The sequence below is a fragment of the Mustela nigripes genome, chromosome 1 (assembly GCF_022355385.1).
Source record: "Mustela nigripes isolate SB6536 chromosome 1, MUSNIG.SB6536, whole genome shotgun sequence".
Classification (NCBI taxonomy): Eukaryota; Metazoa; Chordata; class Mammalia; order Carnivora; family Mustelidae; genus Mustela; species Mustela nigripes.
In genome coordinates this window covers 44,423,154-44,446,745 of record NC_081557.1, presented here as the reverse complement: position 1 = coordinate 44,446,745, position 23,592 = coordinate 44,423,154, and the positions used below count along the sequence as shown (strand labels likewise).

The 23,592-nt window shown below is 47.5% G+C and overlaps 1 protein-coding gene across 1 annotated transcript; it reads left to right on the top strand.

Moving 5' to 3' along the window:
• The first annotated feature begins 2,447 nt into the window (after positions 1–2,447).
• On the top strand, positions 2,448–13,554 carry CCKBR (cholecystokinin B receptor). The gene is given in 6 exon segments (XM_059409391.1): positions 2,448–2,613; positions 2,616–2,694; positions 11,104–11,355; positions 11,501–11,753; positions 12,040–12,212; positions 12,416–13,554. Coding segments are annotated over 6 exon segments (1,368 nt in total). The 5' UTR covers positions 2,448–2,541; the 3' UTR covers positions 12,955–13,554.
• The last annotated feature ends 10,038 nt before the right edge of the window (positions 13,555–23,592 follow it).

Here is a 23,592-nt window from a genome sequence, read left to right as displayed (position 1 = left end):
GGAGGACGGATGTAAGGGCCATCAGTAAAAGGTGGTGGACCACAAGAAGCGAGGAGAGCAGTGCAAGAAACAGTGGGAAATGTCAGTGCAGATGTAAGCATACCGATTCGAGGAACACTCAGTGGCTAAAATCAACAGGCTTCATGATGGATTGACTATGGGAGGGAGGCAGTTCTGTTCCCCAGGAAGCAGAGTCTGAGACAGAGATTACTGGGGAGGATGTTTACTAAGGAGTTCTCCTGGCGTCTCCTGTGCAAGAGCAAGGATGAAAGAAGGACGGGGTGAAGGCCGAAGCCGGCCAGTGATTCCGTCCCCATTAAGGCCTTGGTCAACCCCGTGAGGAGCTGTGCACATCTTTCAGAGCTGTCCTCTGTCGGAGTGAGGAGGCTAAGCATCTGGGCTGAGCTGGCCACTGGGAGCAGGATACCTCAGGAAGGGAACAGGATCTTGCCTGAGCAGTCATTCCTTGGCTCAGCCGACTCCCCAAAGGGCTGGGGCAGTTGAGGACTGACTTCCCAAAGCTGCTTGGCAGCTGCAGAGTAAATCCTTCATACTTGGATAGGAGTCTGGGCTTTTGTCACCGCCTCTATTCCAGGTGAAGGTGCCTAAAGGAGTAAGGCAGCCAGGCTGATTTCTAAATTTCTGACTTGTGTATCGTCGCAGATGCACATAATCGTTGGCTTACCTGTCACTTTCCCCCAGGAGAGTGGGAGCTACTCAGACCACGGGATGTATCAGACAACTAATACACAGCCCTACAGCTGACACATACTTTGCTGAATAAGTGAATGCCCGTCGACTCCTATTTCCACTCCCCTCTCTCTCCAACATTTCCTTTGCTTCCCTGTCCCCCAACCCTACCGTCATCCAATGTGGGAAAAGTCCAGCAGGTTATCTGAGATGCCACCTGTGCTGGAGCTGAACAAACAGCAAATCAGGCTCTTCTAGCCCAGGGCACTCTGATGGGGAAGGCAGGCAGTGCCAGGTGGAGGGTGTGCGGGGAGACAGGTGACATCCCCACCCACCTCAGGCTTAAATCCTCCTTTAGTGCCCCAGCCCCTATAAACTCAGTTCTTGCAGAAACAGGCTTGCTGAAACAGGTCCTTTCCCAAGGACAAACTGGATAGGGGTCTCTGAATTCCCCATAAACTCAGACCTCATTCACAGTCTATCTGCTCTTTGACTAATGCCCCCACCTCCAGCAGATACTGCTGGGGGCCAGAGAGTGGAATTTTAAGGTCATGTGTTGGAGTTTCCTTGGAATAGAGAAGAATGGATAGCCAGCAGGGCTTGAAATGTAAGTGGAGACAAATCCTGCCCCAGGAACTGAAACCACCACTTCTGTCCACTGCATGCCCTCTTAAGCTTTGCTCCAGCCGCACCCCAGTGATCTGGCCCCCTTCTGGTCCCCTCTGGTGGGAACTTGACGCCCCACACAGGCTGCTCCACCTGCACAAAGAGCAAACAGTGAGCGTCAGTGTGTGGTGTGGGTGGGTGGGCGCTGCCTGGAGACAGGAGAGCCAGCCCCCTCCTTTCCTCTTGTGCCAGTGCTGGGCACACTCTGGAACCAAACCCCACCATCAGCCCAACCCTCCTCCGTTTATTCTAAGCAGTTCTCTCTGCTACCCAGGCTGCCCTCACACCCAAGTCAGACTCTTCCTCCCCGCAGCCCTTTTGCGCGCCAAGACTCCCCAAGGACAAATGCTGCCCGCCACCACCAGCCTCCCCACCCCGCCGTCCTTGCCCGTTCTGGAGGGTTCCTTGGGAGCTTTGGCTGGAAGCCTGGGTATTGGGCCCTGAGGTGGGAGGTGGAGGGTGTGGGGGCAGATGGAGGGGCTATTCCAGCCCCCTGGCGAGGAGATACAGGGAACTCTGTAGCGATAGTGTCGCGGTCACTGGAGCCACTGCGGCATGGTACAGAAACCCGCGGCTGATGCCACTCTGTTGAAAAGGCCACCTCCAGGTCCCCGACCCACCAGGGAAAAACGCTAGATCCCACGGCAGCCGCGCCCCACCCAAACCCTCTCACCCTCCTCCCCCCCAACCCCGCCACCTCCCACCCTACCACCCCTCCATCCACACGTAACCCCCACCGCTGCCCTCGCCAACACACGCACATCGGCGCGTACACACACACAAATACATACACACACAGGCGCGCACACACACTCCCAAGAATTCCTCCGAACCGGGACGGTGGTGAAGGGGAGTGGGCGGGAAGGAGATCTCTAGGAGAAGACCGGAGACAGAGAGGAGGGAGGGGGCGAGCCTGAAGAACAGTCCTGGTGGGTGGGGGGAGTGTGGATGTCCTGAGCGTAGGAGGGGGGCGGAGAGTCACCTGGCGGGACCGAGGCAGACTAGCCTGGGAGGGAGGCGAGCCTAGGTGGGGCGAACGGAGGAGGAGCGGCGGGGCAGGGGCCAAGGGTGGGGGCGGGGACCAGGCGGGGCGGAAGCCTCCGCCCGAACCGCGGCGGGAGCAGGTGGAGCCGCAGCAGGAGCCCTCCCGGCCGAGCGGAGGGAGGCGGTGGCTGGGCCAGGGCCATGGAGCTGCTAAAGCTGAATCGGAGCGCGCAGGGGTCCGGAACCGGGCCGGGGGCTTCCCTGTGCCGCCCGGGGGGGGGGCCCTCCTCAACAGCAGCGGTGCGGGCAACCTCAGCTGCGAGCCCCCTCGCATCCGCGGAGCCGGGACACGAGGTGGGTGCCCCCCTCAACCCCCTCCACCAGCTTCTCCTTGCTGCACCCCACACTGATAGTGGCCCCCATTGCCTCCTCAAACGCCTACACCATCCCTTCATAGTACTCCCTCTCAGTCCCCAAACAGCTCCCCCGACACTTCTGCCCTCTCCCCCCGCCCCCGCCCCCACCCCAAGGCTCAAAAAAACTCCCATCACAGCTTCACACCTCCTGATAAGAGCCCCTTCACGCCCCGGTCTCCGGGCCGCACCCAGAGCTACTGGTCACCCCCAAACACATAACACAGAGACTCCTTCTAGACACAGACGGTCAGGAAGCAAGGACCTCCTCTTCTTGCCTATCCTCCAGGTCTCTCTTCCTTTTAAATCCAGTTCCCAGAGCCACAATAGGGAAGGAAAGAAAGAAAAGAAGGCAAGACTGGGAAAAAAGAAGAGGGCTGGTTGAGAGAAGGAGCACTATGGAAGGCTTACATGGGAAGTTAGAGTTATAATCTCCAGTGTCCCCCACCCCAACCCCCAGCCTTCCCAGAAGAGATCTTCAAACCTGAGTTAGGCTGGACACTGGGGGCTGCTCCCTAGAGCTGCATGTCTCCATTTTACTCCTCCTCAAATCCTCCTGCCTCCCAAGGCTGGAATTCTAATCAAGCCACTGTCCCCTCTCTCTTTTTGTTTTCAAGTCCCTTCCAAGTCCCTTCTCCAACCTGCCTCTCCTGAGGTTTCTTCCTCTTAGAGCCTGACTTCGCCCTTTGTCTCCTATCCCTTGTGCCACCACCTCCCCCCACACCCCCACTGCTTCCACTTACTCAGTCCCCAAAATGACTTTCCCTCCTCCCACAGGCCAACAGCCGCATTTTCTTGATAACCCAGCTCACTATAGATGTTTTCTCTTCCTGCACCTTTTCTTTCCTTAAATGTCTTCTGGATACCTACTGTTGTAGCTGGGCTAAATGCTGGGGACACAGGAATGAAAGAGACCCAGTCCAGACCAGACCCTCATCTGTCCATAGTCAAGTGCAAAGGGGAGACAAACCAGTGGGAAAATAATAGCATGAGAAGTCCCAGGAGAGCGTCTGAATTGTGGGCACCCAAGGAGATGGAATCCAAGAACTTCCTAGACGAGGGAGTCCAGGACCTGGGTCTTGAAGTAGGGAGTTCAGTAGGCAGAAAAGGAAGGAGGGGGGTTCCAAGAGATGGAACAGTGCTGAGCATAAGGAAACTATTCCATGTTCAAGAAAGGAAAATGAGTATTTGAGTAAATACTTGAGTATTTACCCCCACAAAATAATGTATGTTTTCTCAGACTAGTTGTTATACACTCTCACTTAGATTCTTTCATTCAACAAATATTTATTGAACCAGAGTTAGTGCCAGGTACCAAAATGAACAGTTTCTATTTCATGGAGCTCACAGTTTAGTGGGAGAGACAGATAAGCAGGGAATTGCAGCACAAAGTGGGATTGTGCCTTAGGAAGGCTGTGGGAACAAAGAAAAGGAGTCCTAGCCTAGCCTAGCTTAGCCGTGGGAATCAAAGTTGGCCTCCTGAGGAATAACTGAATAAAAATAAAAAAGACGAGGGAGAGCCAGATACATGAAGGGGCCAGAATGGCCAAAAGCATTCTAAGCAGAGGAACAGTATGATGAAGCTCCCAAAGTTTAAATCGGTGGTACTTCCCTTCAGTGTGTCAGTTTCTGAGAGCCTGAAACACACACCATAAGAGAGGAAAAAGCAACACTCAGGATTAAGACCAGCCTAGAGGGTTTGCGAAGAGCTTCACAGACCTGGCTAAGCAGTGTGGATTTTTTTCTAAGATTTTATTTATTTATTTGAGAAAGCAAGCACAAGCTGGGTGGAGGGGCAGAGAGGGAGAAGCAGACTCCCCACTGAGCAGGAAGCCCCATGACTCAGGGGCTCTACCCCAGGACCCTGAAATCATGACCTAAGCCAAACACAGACGCTTAACCCTGAAAGGGATGGAGCCACCGAGGCACCCCAGGAGAGTAGATTTTTATCCTGAGGGCAATGGCAACTGCTGAAAGGCTCAGTAGTACAGCCTGAATAAGTTCTGTAGTAGAGAGGATGGATTGGAGTAGAAGACATGAAAGGTGGGTGTTGGGGAGACAGTTTAGAAGACTATTATACTACTATGGTGAAAGACGATGTGGGCTTAGACTAAGGTATTTGCAGTGGGGATGGAGAGAAGTGGGTGGATTTGAGAGACACTTCTGGAAGTGGAAACAACAGAACATGGTGATTCATTAGAAACGGAGAGGGAGGAAGAGGTCAAGGGATGACATCTCGGTCTCTGACTTGGACAATTGGATGGATGTTGGTGCTATATCATGAGAAAGAGAAGAAAGGGACAGAAACCAGGTTTGAAGGAGAAGATTATAAATTCAATTTGGAATCCACTGAGTTTAAATGCTGGTAATATACCAAGGTGGGATTGGCCAGTGAGCTGTCAAATCTTATGGTCAGGAACTTAGGGGAGAGGTACCAGCTGGAAATATAGACCTGAAAGGTCTTTGCATAGAGGAGGTAATGGAAGGCATGGGAACAGATAAAGTCATACAAAGACTGTGCAGGATGAAAAGAAAAGAGGTCCTAGGACAGGATCCTGAAGAAGACCAATACTTAAAAACCAGTGAAGGAAGGAGAGCCCATGACGAAACCAACAGAGAAACAAGAAGACAAGGAAAAGACTTCAAACAAGATGGGATAAGTGATGTCAAATGCTGCTGCTATAAGTCAAATAAGGACAGAACAGCATCCTTCAGATCCAGTAACAAGGACCTCCTATCAAGGAGGCTTTATGGGTGTTAAAGTCTGGCTACAGTAGGTTGAAGTTTGGGACAGTGGGGTGGGGATTCTGAGAAGTGAACCAGGGTGTGTAGACAAAACTTTCCAAAAGTTTGATAGGGAGAGAGAGGCAAAGAAAAAAATAGGATAGTGCTAGAAATAGCATGGGGTTGAGGAATGGTGTATGGGGTGGGGGAGTTGTCTTTGGGTGTGTGTGTGTGTGTGTGTGTGTGCGCGCGTGCACACACAGTAGAGGCAAGAGTCTTTTTTAAATGCCAAGAGAGAAGAAGACTGAAGGTACAGCTGAGAGCAGGGATAGTCAACAGAGCAGGGGACCCTGAGAAAGTATAACATGAAATGATTGAGAGCACAGGTGCAAGAATTGGCCTTGCTCATCTGGATGTTGTTACCCACAGAGTTAGTTGGCTGTTGCCCAAGCAGTCAGAAGTTACCCACAAAGACCATTAGCCTCTCAGTCAGATATTATGCCCACAGATGCTTGTTAGCCAGGCTTACTCCAGTGTTACCAGTAGAAATGTAGATTTTATTCACATTAGTCTTTTTTTTTTTTTTTTTTTGGGGGGATATTTTTGAGAGAGGGGGGACTTAGGCCCCCGGGGGGGGGGGGGGGGTGGGCGGGGAGAAGCAGACTCCCGGCTGAGCAAGAAGCCCGGTGCAGGACTTGATCCCTGGACCATGGGACCATGACCTGAGCGGAAGGCAGACGTTCAGCTGATTAAGCCACCCAGGCGCCCCACCCACATTCGTCTTACCTGTTACCCACACAGACCTGAGTGCTAATGCTCACTGGGTGCTGCCCACTGAAAAAGAGATGTCACCCACAGTTCCTTGAACATTGCCCACGTTATTTAGATGTCACTCATCCACCAAACACACTTGCTTTCATTTTATCATCCACACATAGATATTGCCCGTGGTCCCCTAAACAACCTTTTCCAGGTACTACTTATAAAAATCACAGGCGTTACTCTCACGCATTCAGATATTATCCACAAAGACCCAAATGCTACCTGTGTTTGCTCAGGCGCTCAGCTACTGTATCGGTCAGATTCGTATCTCAGCTAACATCTTAACGTGTTAACATCTCACATCCATTCGCACTTAATTATTGCCCACACATACTTGGATATTACTTCTGCTTACTCAGCTGCTACCGTCATCACTTGGATACTCCCCCATTCACATTCAGACCTCTGGATGTAATCCATGTTTCCTGAAGTTGTTATCTACAAAACGAGATCTTATCCACAAACGTATCTACAGATACTACTCTCGTTCACTCAAATGTGACAACTGGCCTACACAACCACTGCTACAATCACAGCAGCACCTACACGAACATTGGAACCTATGTTACGACACTTGCTCGGATATTATCTAAACCTACATGTATCCCCCACTCAATCAGGCATTACCTACAGACACCTAGCTGTTACCCTTCTCACACCTTGTCCACAAAAATAGGTATTACTCTCACCCACCCAGGTATTATCTCAAAAACTAAACTGTTACCCAATTTACACTCTGATATTAACTACACATCCTTCCACATTATTTCTGCTCCCTCAGTTAGTACCCCATATGCCCAGCTATTATCTACAATCAGATGCTACCGTGCTCCCACAGACACATAGGTATTACCTTGATGTCTGTGTTCCTAACATACCAGTGGAAGGCAGAATTCGAGGCATCAGCAGCTTCAGTGTCATTTCTTATAAAGTCCTGATTTTTGTTTTACAGCACATTATCTGGATTTTTGTGCTTATACTTCTCTGCCATCATCTGGACAGAACAAATGCAGATTCCCTAGACCCCAGAAGCAGAAATGAGCTGTCACGGTCTTCTGAGTTCTCTGGCTCAGCAGGACAATGCCCACAGGTCATATCTATAATATTAGATAATAGGCATGATATCTGGAAGGTGCCTCTCCCATTCTTCCACCTCTACCTTAAGTTGCCAGTTGTTGAAGCCACTGTGATCACTCCTATTCCACCACACAAATGCACAGGGATGCATAAATACAGACAGAAATACACACACAAGTCTTCCTTCCAATTGCTTTTTTGTGACTTTTGAGAAAACTATTAGACTTTTATTTATTTATGTATGTATGTATTTAAGTAGGTTCCATGCCCAGCATGGAGCCCAACACGGGGCTTGAACTCACCACACTAAGATCAAGACCTTAGCTAAAATCAAGAGTTGGATGCTTAACAGAATGAACCACCCAGGCATCCTACTAATAGACTATTTTTACAGTAGTTTCAAGTTTACAGGAAAACTGAATGGAAAGAACAAGGAGTTCTCTCTCTCTCACACACACACACACAATTTCCCCTATTTTTAATATTTATATTAAGGCAATACATTTGTTATATTTGATAACCTAATATTGATATATTGGCAACTAAATTCCGCAGTGTACATTAGGGGTTCACTCTTTTTGTTATATATTCTATGGGGTTTTTTAAAAATATTTTATTTATATATTTGACAGAGAGAGATCACAAGTAGGCAGAGAGGCGGGGGGGGGGGGGAGGCAGAAGCAGGCTCCCCGCTGAGCAGAGAGCTCAATCCCAGGGCTCAATTCCAGGACCTTGGGATCATGACTTGAGCCAAAGGCAGAGACTTTAACTCACTTTGCTCCCCTATTCTATGGGTTTTAACAAATGTGTAATAACATCTAGCTACCATAGTACCATACAGAATAGTTTCACTGCTCTAAAAATCCTGTGCTCTACCTTTTAGCCCCTCCTTCCCCCTCCTCAGACTCCTAGTTCTAAGATTTCTTTTTCACTTCTCCTAACGGTTCAACAGCAAAGACTTGGAGAGATAGCGGTGGCTGGAAGGTGATAGCTGGGAATGCTCAGCAAAACCGCAAAGTGCTGGGCAATTTTACTGGGACTCTAGTTTTCTGGAGACCCACGCAAATTGGGACCTTCATAAGGGTGGGCATAGTCTCATTTTTCTGCTCCACCAAGTTCAAGGATACACATGGGACACATCAGTTGGATGAATGAATGAGAAAGGTGCTTTCTATACTTTAGAGTGCTGTACCAACTTGAGGTTTGGTTATTGATTCAAGAATTAGGAGCTGAAGGAGTGCCTGGGTGGCTCATTCATTTAAACGCCTGGCTCTTGATGTCAGCTGAGGTCGTGATCTCAGGGTCCTGGGATGAAGTGTGGGCTTTGGGCTCTATGCTCAGCAGGGAGTCTGCTTAAGGATTCTCTCTCTCCCTCTCCTTCTGTCTCGCCCCCTCTTCTTTCTTTCTCTCTCTCTCTCTCTCTCTCAAATAAATAAATTCTAAAAAAAGAAGAAGAAAGAAAGAGAAGAAAGAAAAATAAAGCAAGAACTATTTGAAAAGAGACATCCAGGGAAGGATCTGAGAAAGATGATAGAACTAGAGAGAGTAAGGAAAGGGCTGGGTTGGGGGAAGAAGAGTGGACTGAGAAGAGACACAAAAAGTACAGGATAGACTACCAGCTCTTTTTTGGGTCCAAAGACCTCTCTGACAGAGCTCTCCCTCATAAATGTTCTTTATTTACACACACACACACCCTTCAGATTTGCTACACATAAGCCCTCCTTGCAGAGAGGGTGACATGCATCTCCAGAGAAACAGAGACAGAGACGAGAGGGCATGCTGGAGCTTTAGAGGCACAGAGGTGAAGCATGAATGGAGAAAGAAAGCAGGTGCATTTGTGTGGAAAGTGACAGTTTCATCCAAAATCCATTAGCCAGCATGTGTGAACACCTCCCATATGCAGAAAATATTACTCTAAGTGTCAGGGGTAGGCTGAAGAACAAGATGGGCCCTGCCCCCGTCCTCAAGAAGCTCAGAATCCAGTGAGGGAGATAGAGAGTTAAACATAATACAGTGAGCAATGCCACACTGGAGTACACAGAGGCAGGAAGAGGCACTGAGATTGAGATTTGATTGGGAGGAGGCAGCATTATGAATGACAGAGGGGTGAGGAATTAGTAGGAGGCAGAGCATTTTAGAGATCTGGAGACTCGGCTGCCATTCCAATTCAGCACCTTACTACCTGTGTGATCTGAGCAAGTAATGTCACTGCTGGGTTCTGTTCAGGGATCTCTTGTAAACAGCGTGCACTGGATGCCTGAAACTATTTCTGAGTAAGTTGGTTATTGTTATGAAAACAGTTTAATTCAGAGCCTATGGCAAGAGTCAATGTATGGGGTTGCAGAAAGGGGGGGCTACCCCTCTGGGCCCTTCCTTCCCCACAACCTGAAAGGCTCTGTCTCTCTGCCCTCTCTCCCTTCCAGCTCTAGTCTCCCTCATGCTGAGGCCATGGGTTTGAATGACTGAGTCCAGTTTAATTCAATTAAATTTCATTTGGGCCTCCTTGGCTGTGATGAATCCATCCCCCAATAGACAATGACACAAATGAATGGGGTCAACCCTCTGTCTAGCCCAGCAACACCAGTGTCACCTCTGCGAGCTCCCACAGCACTTTGTATATTCTTCAACATCACTCCTTATCACACAGTGTGGCACTTAAATCTGTCTATATATCCAAGTTTCCCTCTAGATCATGGGCTTGCACATGGCAGGGAATTTGTCCCTAGGGCCTGCATAAAGGGAGTCCTCTGTTCCTGTTTGTTGAGTGAGAATGAATGTTTGGAGATCATTAAAATACAAGGCAGAAAAGAAAAAGCATTCTAATAGATACCTAAGGAACACGAATGGGTTAGAGGAAGGAGAGATTAACTCCAAATGAGGCATCTAGAAAGGCCTTACAGAAGAGGGGGCCATTCATCCCAGTCTTGAAGGGCAAGAGCGAATAGGAATTTACCAGATACAGAAAATGAGTTTGTGATGGGGGCTGGTGAAAGAACATTCCAGGCTGAGAAATCCATGTTAGCGAGGGAGGAAGTCATGAGTGTGCATGAAGCCTTCAAGAAACTGAGTCATCGGGTGGCTTAAGTGGGTGCTTTGCAAGAGGAGATGAGCGGAGGAAGAGGACAGTTCTCAGAGGATCTGGAAGACGTGCCAGAGGAATGCAGACAGTACAGAGCAGGTGAAGGGGTTTGATTTTTGTGTGTGTGTTTTGTTTGTTTGTTTTATTTTTAGACAATAAGGACATGACCTGACCTGTGTTTCAAAAGGTGGTGGGTGGTCAACAGTGCCAAATGCTACAGGGAGATCAAGTAAAATAAACTGAGAAGAGACCTTTGGATTTGGCAGTTAAATCTTCATGATCTTGGGAAGAAGTGTCCAAATGGTCATGGAGGAGACAGATGGGGCACTGGACTGTAATGGACTGAGGGGTGAATGAGGAGATCCAGATAATCCTTTCAAGAAATTGAGCTGTAAGGAGAAGGGAGATTTTGGAGCAAAGCTTGAGAAGCGACAAACTTTCTCAAGGAGGAGTCAAGCCAATTTCACTAAGCCTCAAGGGGTTAGAAGCCTGGAGGATTCAAGTTCGCTACCTACCGCGTGGGAGGAGGTGTTCCTGGGAGGTAGAGGGATCTAGCTGGGTAGCCCAGGTGGGGAATAAGTGGGCTTGGAGGGTCTGGCTGAGAGAGATCCAGACTTCCTACTGCCACTTCTCCCTTTTCCTACCCAGAACTGGAGCTGGCCATTAGGGTCACCCTTTATGCAGTGATCTTTCTGATGAGTGTTGGAGGAAATGTGCTCATCATCGTGGTCTTGGGACTGAGCCGCCGCCTGAGGACTGTCACCAACGCCTTCCTGCTCTCACTGGCAGTCAGCGACCTCCTGCTGGCTGTGGCTTGCATGCCCTTCACCCTCCTGCCCAATCTCATGGGCACGTTCATCTTTGGCACAGTCATCTGTAAGGCGGTTTCCTACCTCATGGGTAGGTGAGACAACCCCCTGCCCCTCCCTTTCCTAAAGTCCTTGCCATACATAATGAGTCTTTCCCTGTGGGGATTGAGAAAATCACACTGGTTGAGTGTGTGATACAAGTTTCCTAAGTGACCCCTTCCTCTTCCCTTGTTTAGGGGTGTCTGTGAGTGTGTCCACACTGAGCCTCGTGGCCATCGCCCTGGAGCGATACAGTGCCATCTGCCGACCACTGCAGGCACGCGTGTGGCAGACGCGTTCCCACGCAGCTCGTGTGATTATAGCCACATGGATGCTCTCTGGACTGCTCATGGTGCCCTACCCAGTGTACACCGCGGTGCAGCCAGCAGGAGCCTCCCGTGTGCTGCAATGCGTGCATCGCTGGCCCAATGCACGTGTCCGCCAAACCTGGTGAGGGTGCTCATTACCTAATCCTGGGAATTCTCTTCTCCATCTCCATCAGCTGCTTACTACCGGTCCCCAGAATCCTCCTCCAATACTCCAATTACCTTTCCGCTCCCACCACCCTGATTCCCATTTGGCGCCGCTCCCCAGTTCTCTAGCCCTTCCCGGCAGCACCCCCAAATCTTACTTCTACCCCAGGGACCTGCTCACCAGCCCTAGAAAGAATCCCTGGCTCTTACTTCATCGCTGATTCCACGTGGACAGATACCTGTGTGATGTGCTTTGTCTCCAGGTCGGTACTGCTGCTCCTGCTTCTGTTCTTCGTCCCGGGTGTGGTTATGGCTGTGGCCTACGGACTCATCTCCCGCGAGCTCTACTTAGGGCTTCGCTTTGATGAAGACAGTGACAATGAGAGCCAGAGCCGAGTCCGAAGCCAAGAAGGGCTGCGGAATGGGACGGGACCCGGTGCGTGAAATCCAGCCACCCAACCCCACCCCCACCCCACCCCCCCTGGCCTTGGGAAGCAGCGGCGGGGCCTAGGTGGGGTGGAGCAGAAAAGAGCCGGAGTAGGCAAAAAGGCTGGAACTAGGGGTCTGGTGGGGGTGGGGGTGGGGCTGGAGGTTGAGAGAACTCAGCCCGAGGCTCTGACCACCATCCTCTGTGCCCAGGTCCCGCCCACCCGACTGGGCGTTGCCGGCCGGGGAATGGGCTGGCTGGCGAGGACGGTGACGGCTGCTACGTGCAGCTTCCGCGCTCCCGGCAGACCCTGGAGCTGTCCGCGCTGACCGCGCCCACTCCTGGGCCAGGATACGGCCCCCGGCCCTACCAGGCCAAGCTGTTGGCTAAGAAGCGCGTGGTGCGGATGCTGCTGGTGATTGTTGTGCTTTTTTTCCTGTGTTGGTTGCCACTGTACAGCGCCAACACGTGGCGTGCCTTCGACAGCTCTGGCGCACACCGCGCACTTTCAGGGGCGCCGATCTCTTTCATCCACTTGCTCAGCTACGCCTCAGCCTGTGTCAACCCCCTGGTCTACTGCTTCATGCACCGTCGCTTTCGCCAGGCCTGCCTTGAGACGTGTGCCCGCTGCTGCCCCAGGCCTCCACGCGCTCGTCCCAGGCCTCTTCCCGATGAGGACCCTCCCACCCCTTCCATTGCTTCCCTGTCCAGACTGAGCTACACCACCATCAGCACACTAGGGCCTGGCTGAGGCGCAGAGGAGGAGTGAAGGCTGAGGCGGGACACCCCCATTCCTACAAGCAGGGACCCATCCAGACACACAAGAGACACACACCCATTGAGACCCAAAAGCATGGACTAATCCCAGTGCTCCTGCACATGCACACACACGCACAGTTGGCTTACCTGACACAAACCAAACTCCCACACGGGAAATTAGGTACACTCTTGATCTGGGACTGAGCCCGGCACACACAAACATGGCACTGACCTTAGACATACACACACACAGCATCCCCAGCAATGGACTATCTGTACTTAGCGGAAACGCACGGAGGCTGGCCTGCCTCTCATATACACACAGTAATGGCACTGATGCTTTAAGGCTCCGGAGCCCGGCACGGTACCAAGTCCTGAGATGCTCCAGGCCACCCTCACTTTGACCTCACAGTGCCCTTCCCCATTTCAGCACTGAAAATACCACCCAGCCTAATCTCACACCTCCTTGCCCCAACAGGCTGTTCTGCACTGAAAAGTCCCTTCATTCCTTTCCAGTTCCATTCTATAGCCCTGCCCCTCTTCCCTCACCCAAACTCTTTGAGAAATAAAAATGACTTGGCTTCCTCCTGAACTTCCTTTCTGGACTTTTTCTGGGGGGCAGATGAGGGGCACAGGGTTTTGTAAAATACTCCCTGTCAGGTCCCTCTTCCTGCTGCTCGCTCCTGTGCATGACCACCTGCCAAGAAGCCCATGGTCTGAGGCTGGAGGGGGATGTGGGGATTTTCTCTGGGTCGTCATCCTGGACTCACCTAAATGCCAGTGTCATACACTGTAGCTGGGCGTAGGGGTTGCGGGAGGATATCCATGATATATGATATATATCCTAGCATATTCTCCTGAAGCTGTGCCACTGCAAAGATACTATATTAATAGATACTTACTCAAATTTAATTGACATGGTATGAGGAAACACGGTATAATAAGCCTCGGTTTATTCGATGTGTATTTGCAACACCAGGGTTCAGAGCACGATGGGTGTACAGAGGTTAAAGAGTGGGACATTTTTTATGCACTCTTCTCTGCGTCGGAATCTGGCTAAGCTTCTGCCTGTGGAAGCACCTTTACTGGCCAGCAACAAAGCAGGGAGTCGGATACTGGATCCAAACAGGAGGAATTCCAGAGCCTGGCCCCCTTTTGATTGTTAAGACTGATCCAGCCCCAGAAAGAAGCAAGAGACAGCAACATCATCCCTCCACACACACACACACAATGACAGGGAAGAACAGATGTCCTCACCAGAGAATATACATGATAATCAGAAATGCAGTATGTTGGGAGGCTTTCTTGACACTTCGTCTTGTAACAGATGGGGAAACTGAGACTCAGAGCAGGAAAGTAAGCTGTTCAAGATCATACAATAAATTAGAACAAGGCAGGAAAAAATCGTACTGAAGTAGACACTGAGCTGGAGATGGGAAAGAAATCATCAGGAGGCAGACTTAAGTTTTGTGAGGCCTGGTGCTAATAAAACTGGGTGTCTTTTTTTTTTTTTTTTTAATGAAAAAGAATAGAAAATGCTAGGACACTGACCAGGGCCTTGGAAGGTGCCTGTGCAATGAGGAGCCCTGAGATTCAAGGCTCACTGACCTCACAGACAATACCACCTCCAACTCCTCCCACTAACTAGGCTGGACAAAGGCTGGGTGGAGTGAAGGACAGGGAGAAAGGAGAGTGGTCTTCTGTTTACCAGTGCTGAGGCTGCTCCCATCCATCAGTTCTACAGGGCCCTGGGCTGTAAGAGGCAGGACGCAGGAAGAAAAGGAGGGAGAAAGCGTTCCAAGCTGTCAACGACAACAGTGCTGGTTAAAAATAGAATCCCAGCTGGTCTGACTTGCTGAAGGCAAGATATTGGGCCTTTCTCTCTCATGCCAACTTTTCCAGAGGGTGGAAATAGGGTTGCTCACAGGCTTTGCCACACTCGCAAGGAGATTGCCTTGATGATGCTGCTCTACTGTCAGCCCCTCCAGCAGGGGCCTGGGCTCCTGATGACCACCAGATGGCAGTGGGAAGCTCCATGGGGTAGGGCTCCAAGTCCAGCCTCAGCCTGGAGTGTGAGCTGAAGTCCTGTGGCCCAGGGCTAGCGTAGAACCTAGCACAAAAGCACGGCCTGAATAACATGATTTCACACATAGTATGGCCCTTTGGTCTACAGAATACTTACACACCCATCACCTCCATCTCCCCACCCCCACCCCAGGCCCTGTCTAGTGACCTGATGTGGAATCTCAGGGACTTCCCTTCCATTTTCTATCTCTTGAAATCTGTCAAACATTTCAGATCAATTTAATATCTATGTCTCTACAAAGTCCTTTTTGGTCATCCTCACAAAGCTTATCTGATCCTATAGTACTTACTGCTTTCTCTCTTCAGTCATTCATTTGTGCTCCTGCCTGGTTTCCGATACTGGGCTGGGAACAGCGTGATGTGGTGGGAAGATGACAGAGCCTGGGCTGGAAGGCAGGGGTGACAGAGGGGAGGATGGGAAATCTAGCACTTCTCGGGGCCATGTGACAGGCATCTTACATACACCAATTCACTTCATCTCCTACAGAATATTTCTCTTAGACAGAAGAGGAGGGTGAAGCTGAGAAAGCTTAGTGGAGTTACATGAGGTCCTGCACTTGGAATGTGGGCAACACTGAGCACGGGTGGTGCCTACCTCCAAAACCTTTGCTCTTCCCAGCCATGCTGTGTTGTCTTTGAAGCCTTAAAGACCTGGGTTCCAATGGGCCTGACCTGCCTTTCAAAAGTTGGGTGATTTTGTGCAAGTTCTCTCAGTGGCTCAGTCTCAGCTATTAACCAGGGATGATTACATTAACTTCTGTGATATGTGACTTACAGTAAGAAATATACAGTCTTCATCCCCTTTCCTGACACAGAGCTTCTAAAACCCATGGAATTTCCTAAGTGATGAGAGCCAAAAAGTGCCTGTTGACAAGTTAATGTGCTAACTTTCCCAAAGGTCCTAGGTCACTTTAAGAATGGGCTGGTTAGGGGCGCCTGGGTGGCTCAGTGGGTTAAAGCCTCTGCCTTCAGCTCAGGTCATGATCCTGGGGTCCTGAGATTGAGCCCCACATCGGACTCTCTGCTTGGCAAGGAGCCTGCTTCCCCTTCTCTCTCTGCCTGCCTCTCTGCCTACTTGTGATGTCTGTCGAATAAGTAAATAAAAACAAAAAAACAAACAAACAAAAAAGAATGGGCTGGTTGCAGTGACATATCTGACATGGGTTAGTCTCCAAAATCTATAAAGAACTTACCAAACTCAACACCCCAAAAATAAATAATCCAGTTAAGAAATAGGCAGAACATAGTATCCAAAATCTATAAAGAACTTATCAAACTCAACACCCAAAGAATGATCCAATCAAAAAATGGGCAGAGGACATGAACAGACATTTCTGCAGAGAAGACATCTAAATGGCCAACAGACACATGAAAAAGATGATGCTCAGCATCACTAGGCATCAAGGAAATACAAATCAAAACCACAATGAGTTACCACCTCACACCGGTCAGAATGGCTAAAATTAAGAAGTCAGGAAACAACAGGTGTTGGCAAGGATGCAGAGAAAAAGGCATGCTCCTACACTGTTAACAGGAATGCAAGCTGGTGCAGCCACTCTGGAAAACAGTATGGAGGTTCCTCAAAAAGTTGAAAATAGAGCTACCCTATGACCCAACAATTGCACTTCTGGGTATTTACCCTAAAGATACAAATATAGTGATCCATGAGGGTACGTGCATGCACCCCAATGTTTATAGCAGCAATGTCCACAATAACCAAACTGTGGAAAGAGCCATAATTTCCATCAACAGACGAATGGATAAAGAAGATATGGTACATATATACAATAGAATATTATGCAGCCATTAAAAAGTTGACAAAATCATTCCATTTGCAATGACATGGATGGAACTAGAGGCTATTATGTTAAGTGAAATACATTAATCAGAGAAAGATAAATATCATAGGATCTCACTGATATGAGGAATTTGAGAAACAAGACAAAGGATCATAGGGGAAGGGAGGGAAAAATGAAACAAGATGAAACCAGAGAGGGAGGCAAACCATAAGAGACTCAATCTCAGGAAACAAACTGAGGATTGCTGGAGGAGAAGGCAGTGGGAGGGATGGGGTGGCTAGGTGATGAACACTGGGGTACGTGCTATGGTGAGTTCTGTGAATTGTATAAGATTGATGAATCACAGACCTGTACCCCTGAAAAAAATAATACATTATATGTTAATCTAAAAAAAATTAAAAAACTAAAAATAAAGGCCAGAACACATAAAGACATTTTTCCAAAGAAGACATACAGATGGCCAACAGACACGTGAAAATAAGTTCAATAGCACTCATCATCAGGGAAATACAAATCAAAACCACAATGAGGTAACACCTCACACCTGTCAGAACGGCTAAAATTAACAAGACAGGAAACAACAGATGTTGGTGAGGATACGGAGAAAGAGAAACCCTCTTATGCTGTTGGTGGGAATGCAAGCTGGCACAGCCACTCTAGAAAACAGTATGGAGGTTCCTCAAAAAATTAAAAACAGAACTACCCTATGATCCAGCAATGCATTACTAGGTATTTATCCAAAGAATACAAAATTCTGATTTGAAGGGGCACCCTGATGTTTATAGCAGTATTATCAACAAAGGTTAAATTATAGAAAAAGCCCAAATGTTCATCAATTGATGAATGGATAAAGAAGTGGTACACACACACACACAATATATATACATATATATGTATATATATACACATACACATACACACATATATACATGTATATATATTTATGTGTATATATACATATGTGTATATATGTGTATGTATATATCTGTAACAGAATATTACTCAGCCACCAAAAAGAATAAAATCTTTATAGAGGGCACGGATTGCATGGAGCACTGGGTGTGGTGAAAAAATAATGAATACTGTTTTTCTGAAAATAAATAAATCAATTTAATAAAAAAAAAAGAATAAAATCTTGCCATTGTAATGATGTAGATAGAACTAGAGGGTATTATGCTAAGTTAAATAAGTCAGTCAGATAAAGACCAACCATATGATTTCATTCATATGTGGAATTTAAGAAACAAAACAGATGAACATAGGGGAAGGAGAAAAAAAGAGAGAGAGAGAGGGAAGCAAACCACAGGAGACTCTTAACTAGAAAACAGAACCAATGGAGGGAGGTGGGTGGGGGATGGGCTAAATGGGTGAGGAGCATGAAGGAGGGCACTTGTGCTGAGCACTGGGTGTATGTAAGTGATGAATATGTAAGTGATGAATCACTAAATTCTACACCTAAAACCAATTTTACCATGTATGTTAACTAACTAGAAGTTAAAACATGGGGGGGTGGGGGAGGAAGATTGGACTGGTTGCCAAAAGAACCAATCAGGTGATTGGGGGTTAGAATTTTCAGTCCTACTCTCTGAGCTTCAAGGAGGGGAGGTAGGCTGGAAATTCAGTTCCAGCACCAGTGGTCAATGGATTAATCAATTATGCCTACATAATGAGGTCTCTGTAAAAATCAAAGGACAAGCTTTGGACAGCTCCCAGGTTGGTGAACACATGGGAGATTGGGGAGGGTGGCATGGAAGACTTGGAGATGATGTAGAAGTTCTGTGCTCTTTGCCCAGACCTTTCCCATGCATCTCTTTCATCTGGCTGTTCCTGAGTTATATTGTTTTATAATAAGCTAGTAATCTAATAAGTAAAATGTCTCGAGTTCTGTGAATGCTCTAGCAAATTAATTGAATCCAAGGAAGGGATTTTGGAACCTCCAATCTATAGCCAGGTAGAAGCACAGGTGACAAGTTGGACTTAAAATTGGCATCTGAAGTAAGAGGACCATTGCATGACTAAGCCCTGAATCTGTGGGATCTGACACTATCTCTAGGTAGATAATGTCAGGATTGAGTTAAGCTGTAAGGACATCCAGCTAGTATCAGAGTATTGCTTATTGGTGTAGGGAAAAGAATACAAGGTAATTAGTGTCAGAATCATAACTCACACCGCCATTTACATAATTACATTTATGCCAGTTACATAAAACAATGCTCAAAGGGCTTATCATTGTAGCAGGCATATAGCATAAGAAGGGATAGACTCAAGATTGCTTTAAGACCAACATGCAGGAGTAGCACCAGGAAATAAGATCCTCTACAGAGGGCATCCCCAACTCAGGGGAGCAGAATGCTGCGTCCAATAGGCTTGGGACCTGCTAAGAGATGGTATTAGAACGTGGTAGACTCAGAATTTGAATCCTGATCTGCTTGACCCCAAAGCCCATGCTCTTTTCACTACACATCCTGACTCTGATCTGCCAGAGAGATCATTCAAGGCTGGGGAATTGGGAGCAATTGGGAGCCACTCTGGACTCTTCTCAGGGTTCAAAGTAGAAAAACAGGTAAGTCTATAATTCTGCAGACCTGGATCCTTCAGCAAGCCCCACTTCTGGAATTACCATCTCTGGAGGAAAGCCCCTGAAGATTCACTTCCCCAAAACAAGAGGGGCAACTGTTCTGAAAATCTTACCCCCCTCAAACGTTCCAAGAAAGCAGGTTTCCTAGCTAAGTCTCAGATATGGGGTCAAACCAGAGAAGAGGAAGCATCACAGCAAACATGAACAAAGGAGGACGTTAGGCCACAAGCTGACCCCTTCCATAGTCAACTCAAGCCAGGGTCTTGGTTAGTCAGGTCTGACTAGTGAGAAGCAAGGGATGTTTTATGGAAAGACTTTGTTCCTCCCAGTTACTTCTGGGAGAGGACAAGTGAGAGGAGAGGAAAGCAAGTAAAAGGTTGAGGAAGAAAGCAGGTCCAGCTGGGGTCAAAACGTTGTTGCTGGATATAATGCCTAAAAGAAGGACCTCCTGGAAATGGTACCTCTTATTATAGATTCTAGCAGTGTTCCTTTAGCTGCGTACTGTTCTCTGAGGCTTATTCCCTATCCGTCAACCTAAGGAGGCCCTTAGTCAGCCAGATTCTTTGTGCATTGTTAGCACCATACACAAAGATCAACACCTTCCGCTTGGTAGGGCCCTGTCTTTTAGAAATAGAATCTAGCCCAGCCATGTAGCCACAATTTGAGGGAAGGACATAGTTTACTAATTAGGCCCACTGGAGGAGTACTTTGTCTTAACCAAACAGTTTTGAACCTAGGCATATAAACACTAAGAGATAAGACCTCGAAGGGCTCTTGAGAAATAGACATTTGAATGATAAGGCTGGCTTGAGTGATAAGGCTGTCCAATTTCCCAGCATGAAACAAGCTCTGAGCAACATAAGAAAGGCAGAAACACAAGATTCCCAGTCAGATACAAAATCCCATCTAGGTTTCAAGAAACAGGACCACAACATCATGTGTGGGCAGGGAGAGGCAGGTGCAAAGACCCCACCTGGACAAGGGTAGAGCCTTCAAGGTGGGACTCAGTTGGTGGACAGGGGGTAAACCCCTTTTCTCGAACCAGAAGCAACTCCCTAGTCTCTCCAAATTTAGCAGAATTGGTCATCCCTGGAGTAATGAGCAACACTCCCCTGGGCTGCCTAGATGTGTGGACCTCAAGTCCAGCCCAGAAAAGGCAAGAGCAGGAGCAATGGGGGGTGGGGTTTGCGGCAGAAAAGTCTGGTTTTAAGCATGGAATGTTTAGTTATGGCGGCTGGAGAGATGGAGAGACCTCCACACATGTCAGGGAGGAGCTGCACCCACCAACTTGGAATGGTGATGCAGACCCAACCAGAACTAGACAACAAAAGTGGGAATCTGGTCAGAGGAGACCAAAAAGCAGCTACACTGTAGGGAGCTAATGCCAGTTTCCTTGTGAAAATTGGTCTCCCTGGAAGGATCTTGTACCCAGTCTACTTCAATGCCCCTTACTAAGTACAGAAAGATTAGTGTTGATTGGTTACTTTCCCTTTCTGAGCCTCAGTTTCCCTCATCTGCCAGTGTCCTTGACCTGGGGGTACTTCATGTCTTGCTATGTAGTTGTGAGGGTCACATGAGATGGAGCAGCTATCTACCCTGGAAAATGTACAAGCCCAGGAGGATTGTTAGAGACCCTGAGGTACTGAGACAACTGTAGCACCCACTTCATCTAACCTAAAGTAAGAATAATACTGAATCGTAACATCATGTGATAAAGTCCGATAAACCTCTGCCTTCCCCGTGATGAGAACTCCAGAGACTGTTAAGTGTCAAACCCTGATTTACCTATAATTTTTATTAGTAATATACGTAACACTAGTTCTACAACATTAAGATAAATAGCAGTCCCCAGTCTGCTGCCCTTGACGCTCTCCATTTTTCCTTCTCCGGAAGGAATCATTCTCAAATCTTTTAGCTACTTTTTTTTTTTTTTAGTATTTAATCGTATTTTTTTTTAAGATTTTATTTATTTATTTGGCAGACAGATCACAAGTAGGCAGAGAGGCAGGCAGAGAGAGAGGAGGAAGCGGGCTCCCTGCTGAGCAGAGAGCCCGATGCGGGGCTCGATCCCAGGACCGAGATCATGACCTGAGCCGAAGGCAGAGGCTTTAACCCGCTGAGCCACCCAGGCGCCCCTTATCCGTATCTTTTAATAAAATGCTAACATTACTTCTCGGTTCTCCTCTTTGGCAGTATTATCTACTGACTATCCACCAGGGAAAATAAGAGTTTAATTCCCATTTCTACTACCAGCCCACCTGACATACATACTCCTATACCCCCCTTTCCACCCAATAAAATCATAACTGTTGTTATCATGATAACTAGCCTCTAGAGTGATCCCCAATGATGCTCACCTCCTTGTGTTCATGTCCCTATGTAGTCCTGTCCCACATAAAGTAGGGTTGACTTGCATAACCAACAAAATATCAAAATGTTTAATAAAGATAGGACATACACCTGCATTTGTGTGACTTGGCCTCACCCCCCTCACCATAATCCCAGCCCTGTTGGGGCCTATCTTTATTTTACATTCTTGATATTTCATTCATCATGGATTTATTTTTGCATTAATTGTTTTCTTAATATTGCATTAAAATATTTCTTATCTTAATCCCTAAATTTTCTGGTGCCTCTTTAAATTTTGCACCCAAAGCAAAAAAAAAGTACCTCACTCAGGTACTTTAGTACCTGAGTCCCAGGTACTAAGTCCTTAGTCCCAGCTATTATAATATATTGTAATAGCTTCTAGAGAAACAATGCATGGAAGGCAAATTTTTAAAAAAATTTTTTTCAGTGTTCCAGAATTCATTTTTTATGCACCAAGCCCAGTGCTCCATGCAATATGTGCCTTCCACAATGACCACCAACCAGGCTCAACCAACCCTCCATCCTCCTCCCCTCCAAAACCCTCAGTTAGCTCCTCAGAGTCCACAGTCTCTCATGGTCCATCTCCTCCTCTGATTTTCCCTAACTCCCTTCTCCTCTCCATGTCCTCATGTCGGAAAGTAAATTCTTGAAAACTAGCTTGTCTATATATGCCTAATTCTACCTCACGCTGGGTTTATAGTCTGGTCGGGATTTTTTTAAAGATTTTATTTATTTATTTATTTATTATCAGAGAGAGCACAAGCAGGGGGAGCAGCAGACAGAGGGAGAAGCAGGCTCCCTGCTGAGCAAGGATCGCGATGTGGGACTCAATCCCAGGACACTGGCATCATGACCTGAGCCAAAGGCAGAAGCGTAACAGACTGAGCCACCTAGGCATAGGTCAGGGTATTTTTACCAAAATTTTGAAAATGGTGTTTTTTTAAAATTATTTTTATTTACATACATATAATTATTACTTTCCCCAGGGACACAGGTCTGTGGGTCATCAGGCTTACACATTTCACAGCACTCACCATAGCACATACCCTCCCCAATGTCTATAACCTAACCACCGGAAGATGGTGTTTTTATGAAGTTCAAAGTCATTTGACTTCTGATCTTTTGCTTTACAATACTGGCTGTCAGTTTTGGAATTTTGTTGACTATACATGTCAGTCCTATTCACAGAAGCACAAGATTTAATTTAATAGTGGAGGACTAATAGTCAATGGTAAGTTATGAGCAGTGGATGGAGCTTGGCAAGCTAGAGCTACACTGTAGAGTGATTTGCTTGGACTGTTGGAGAATCCAGATGCTGGGATCTTTAAGTCTTTCTTTTGCGGCTGATCAGATCTCCTAGAGAAAATTTTTCCTATTTCCTGGATAGAGAATAAAGGCATGGATCCCATCACCTGGGGAGCCAGTAGGAGAAGACCACAGGGTGCAGTGGGGTGGGCGACTAGGCTTTTAGTAAACCTAAGTGTCCCTGTCCTTCAACTGTGCCTGAAGGACCTTCAGTTTTATCTTCTCCAGACAGATCTCCTGCTTCTGTCTGGTAAAAAGAGCAGTACCATCTTCTCAATAGCTTTCAACCAATCTTTTTTTATTTTCCCTCTATTCCATTTCCAGAGATAACTTGAACATCAATTCCTAGGCCTTTTGAGAGTTTTATCATTTCGTTGTGGCACTTCTTTGCTTACCTTCTACAGTTACAGGTTCTATTAAGTTATTAGACACCTGTCTACCTATTTGGAATTTCAGGTTCCAAAATGTCATCTCCTCTTTTTCTTACCATCTC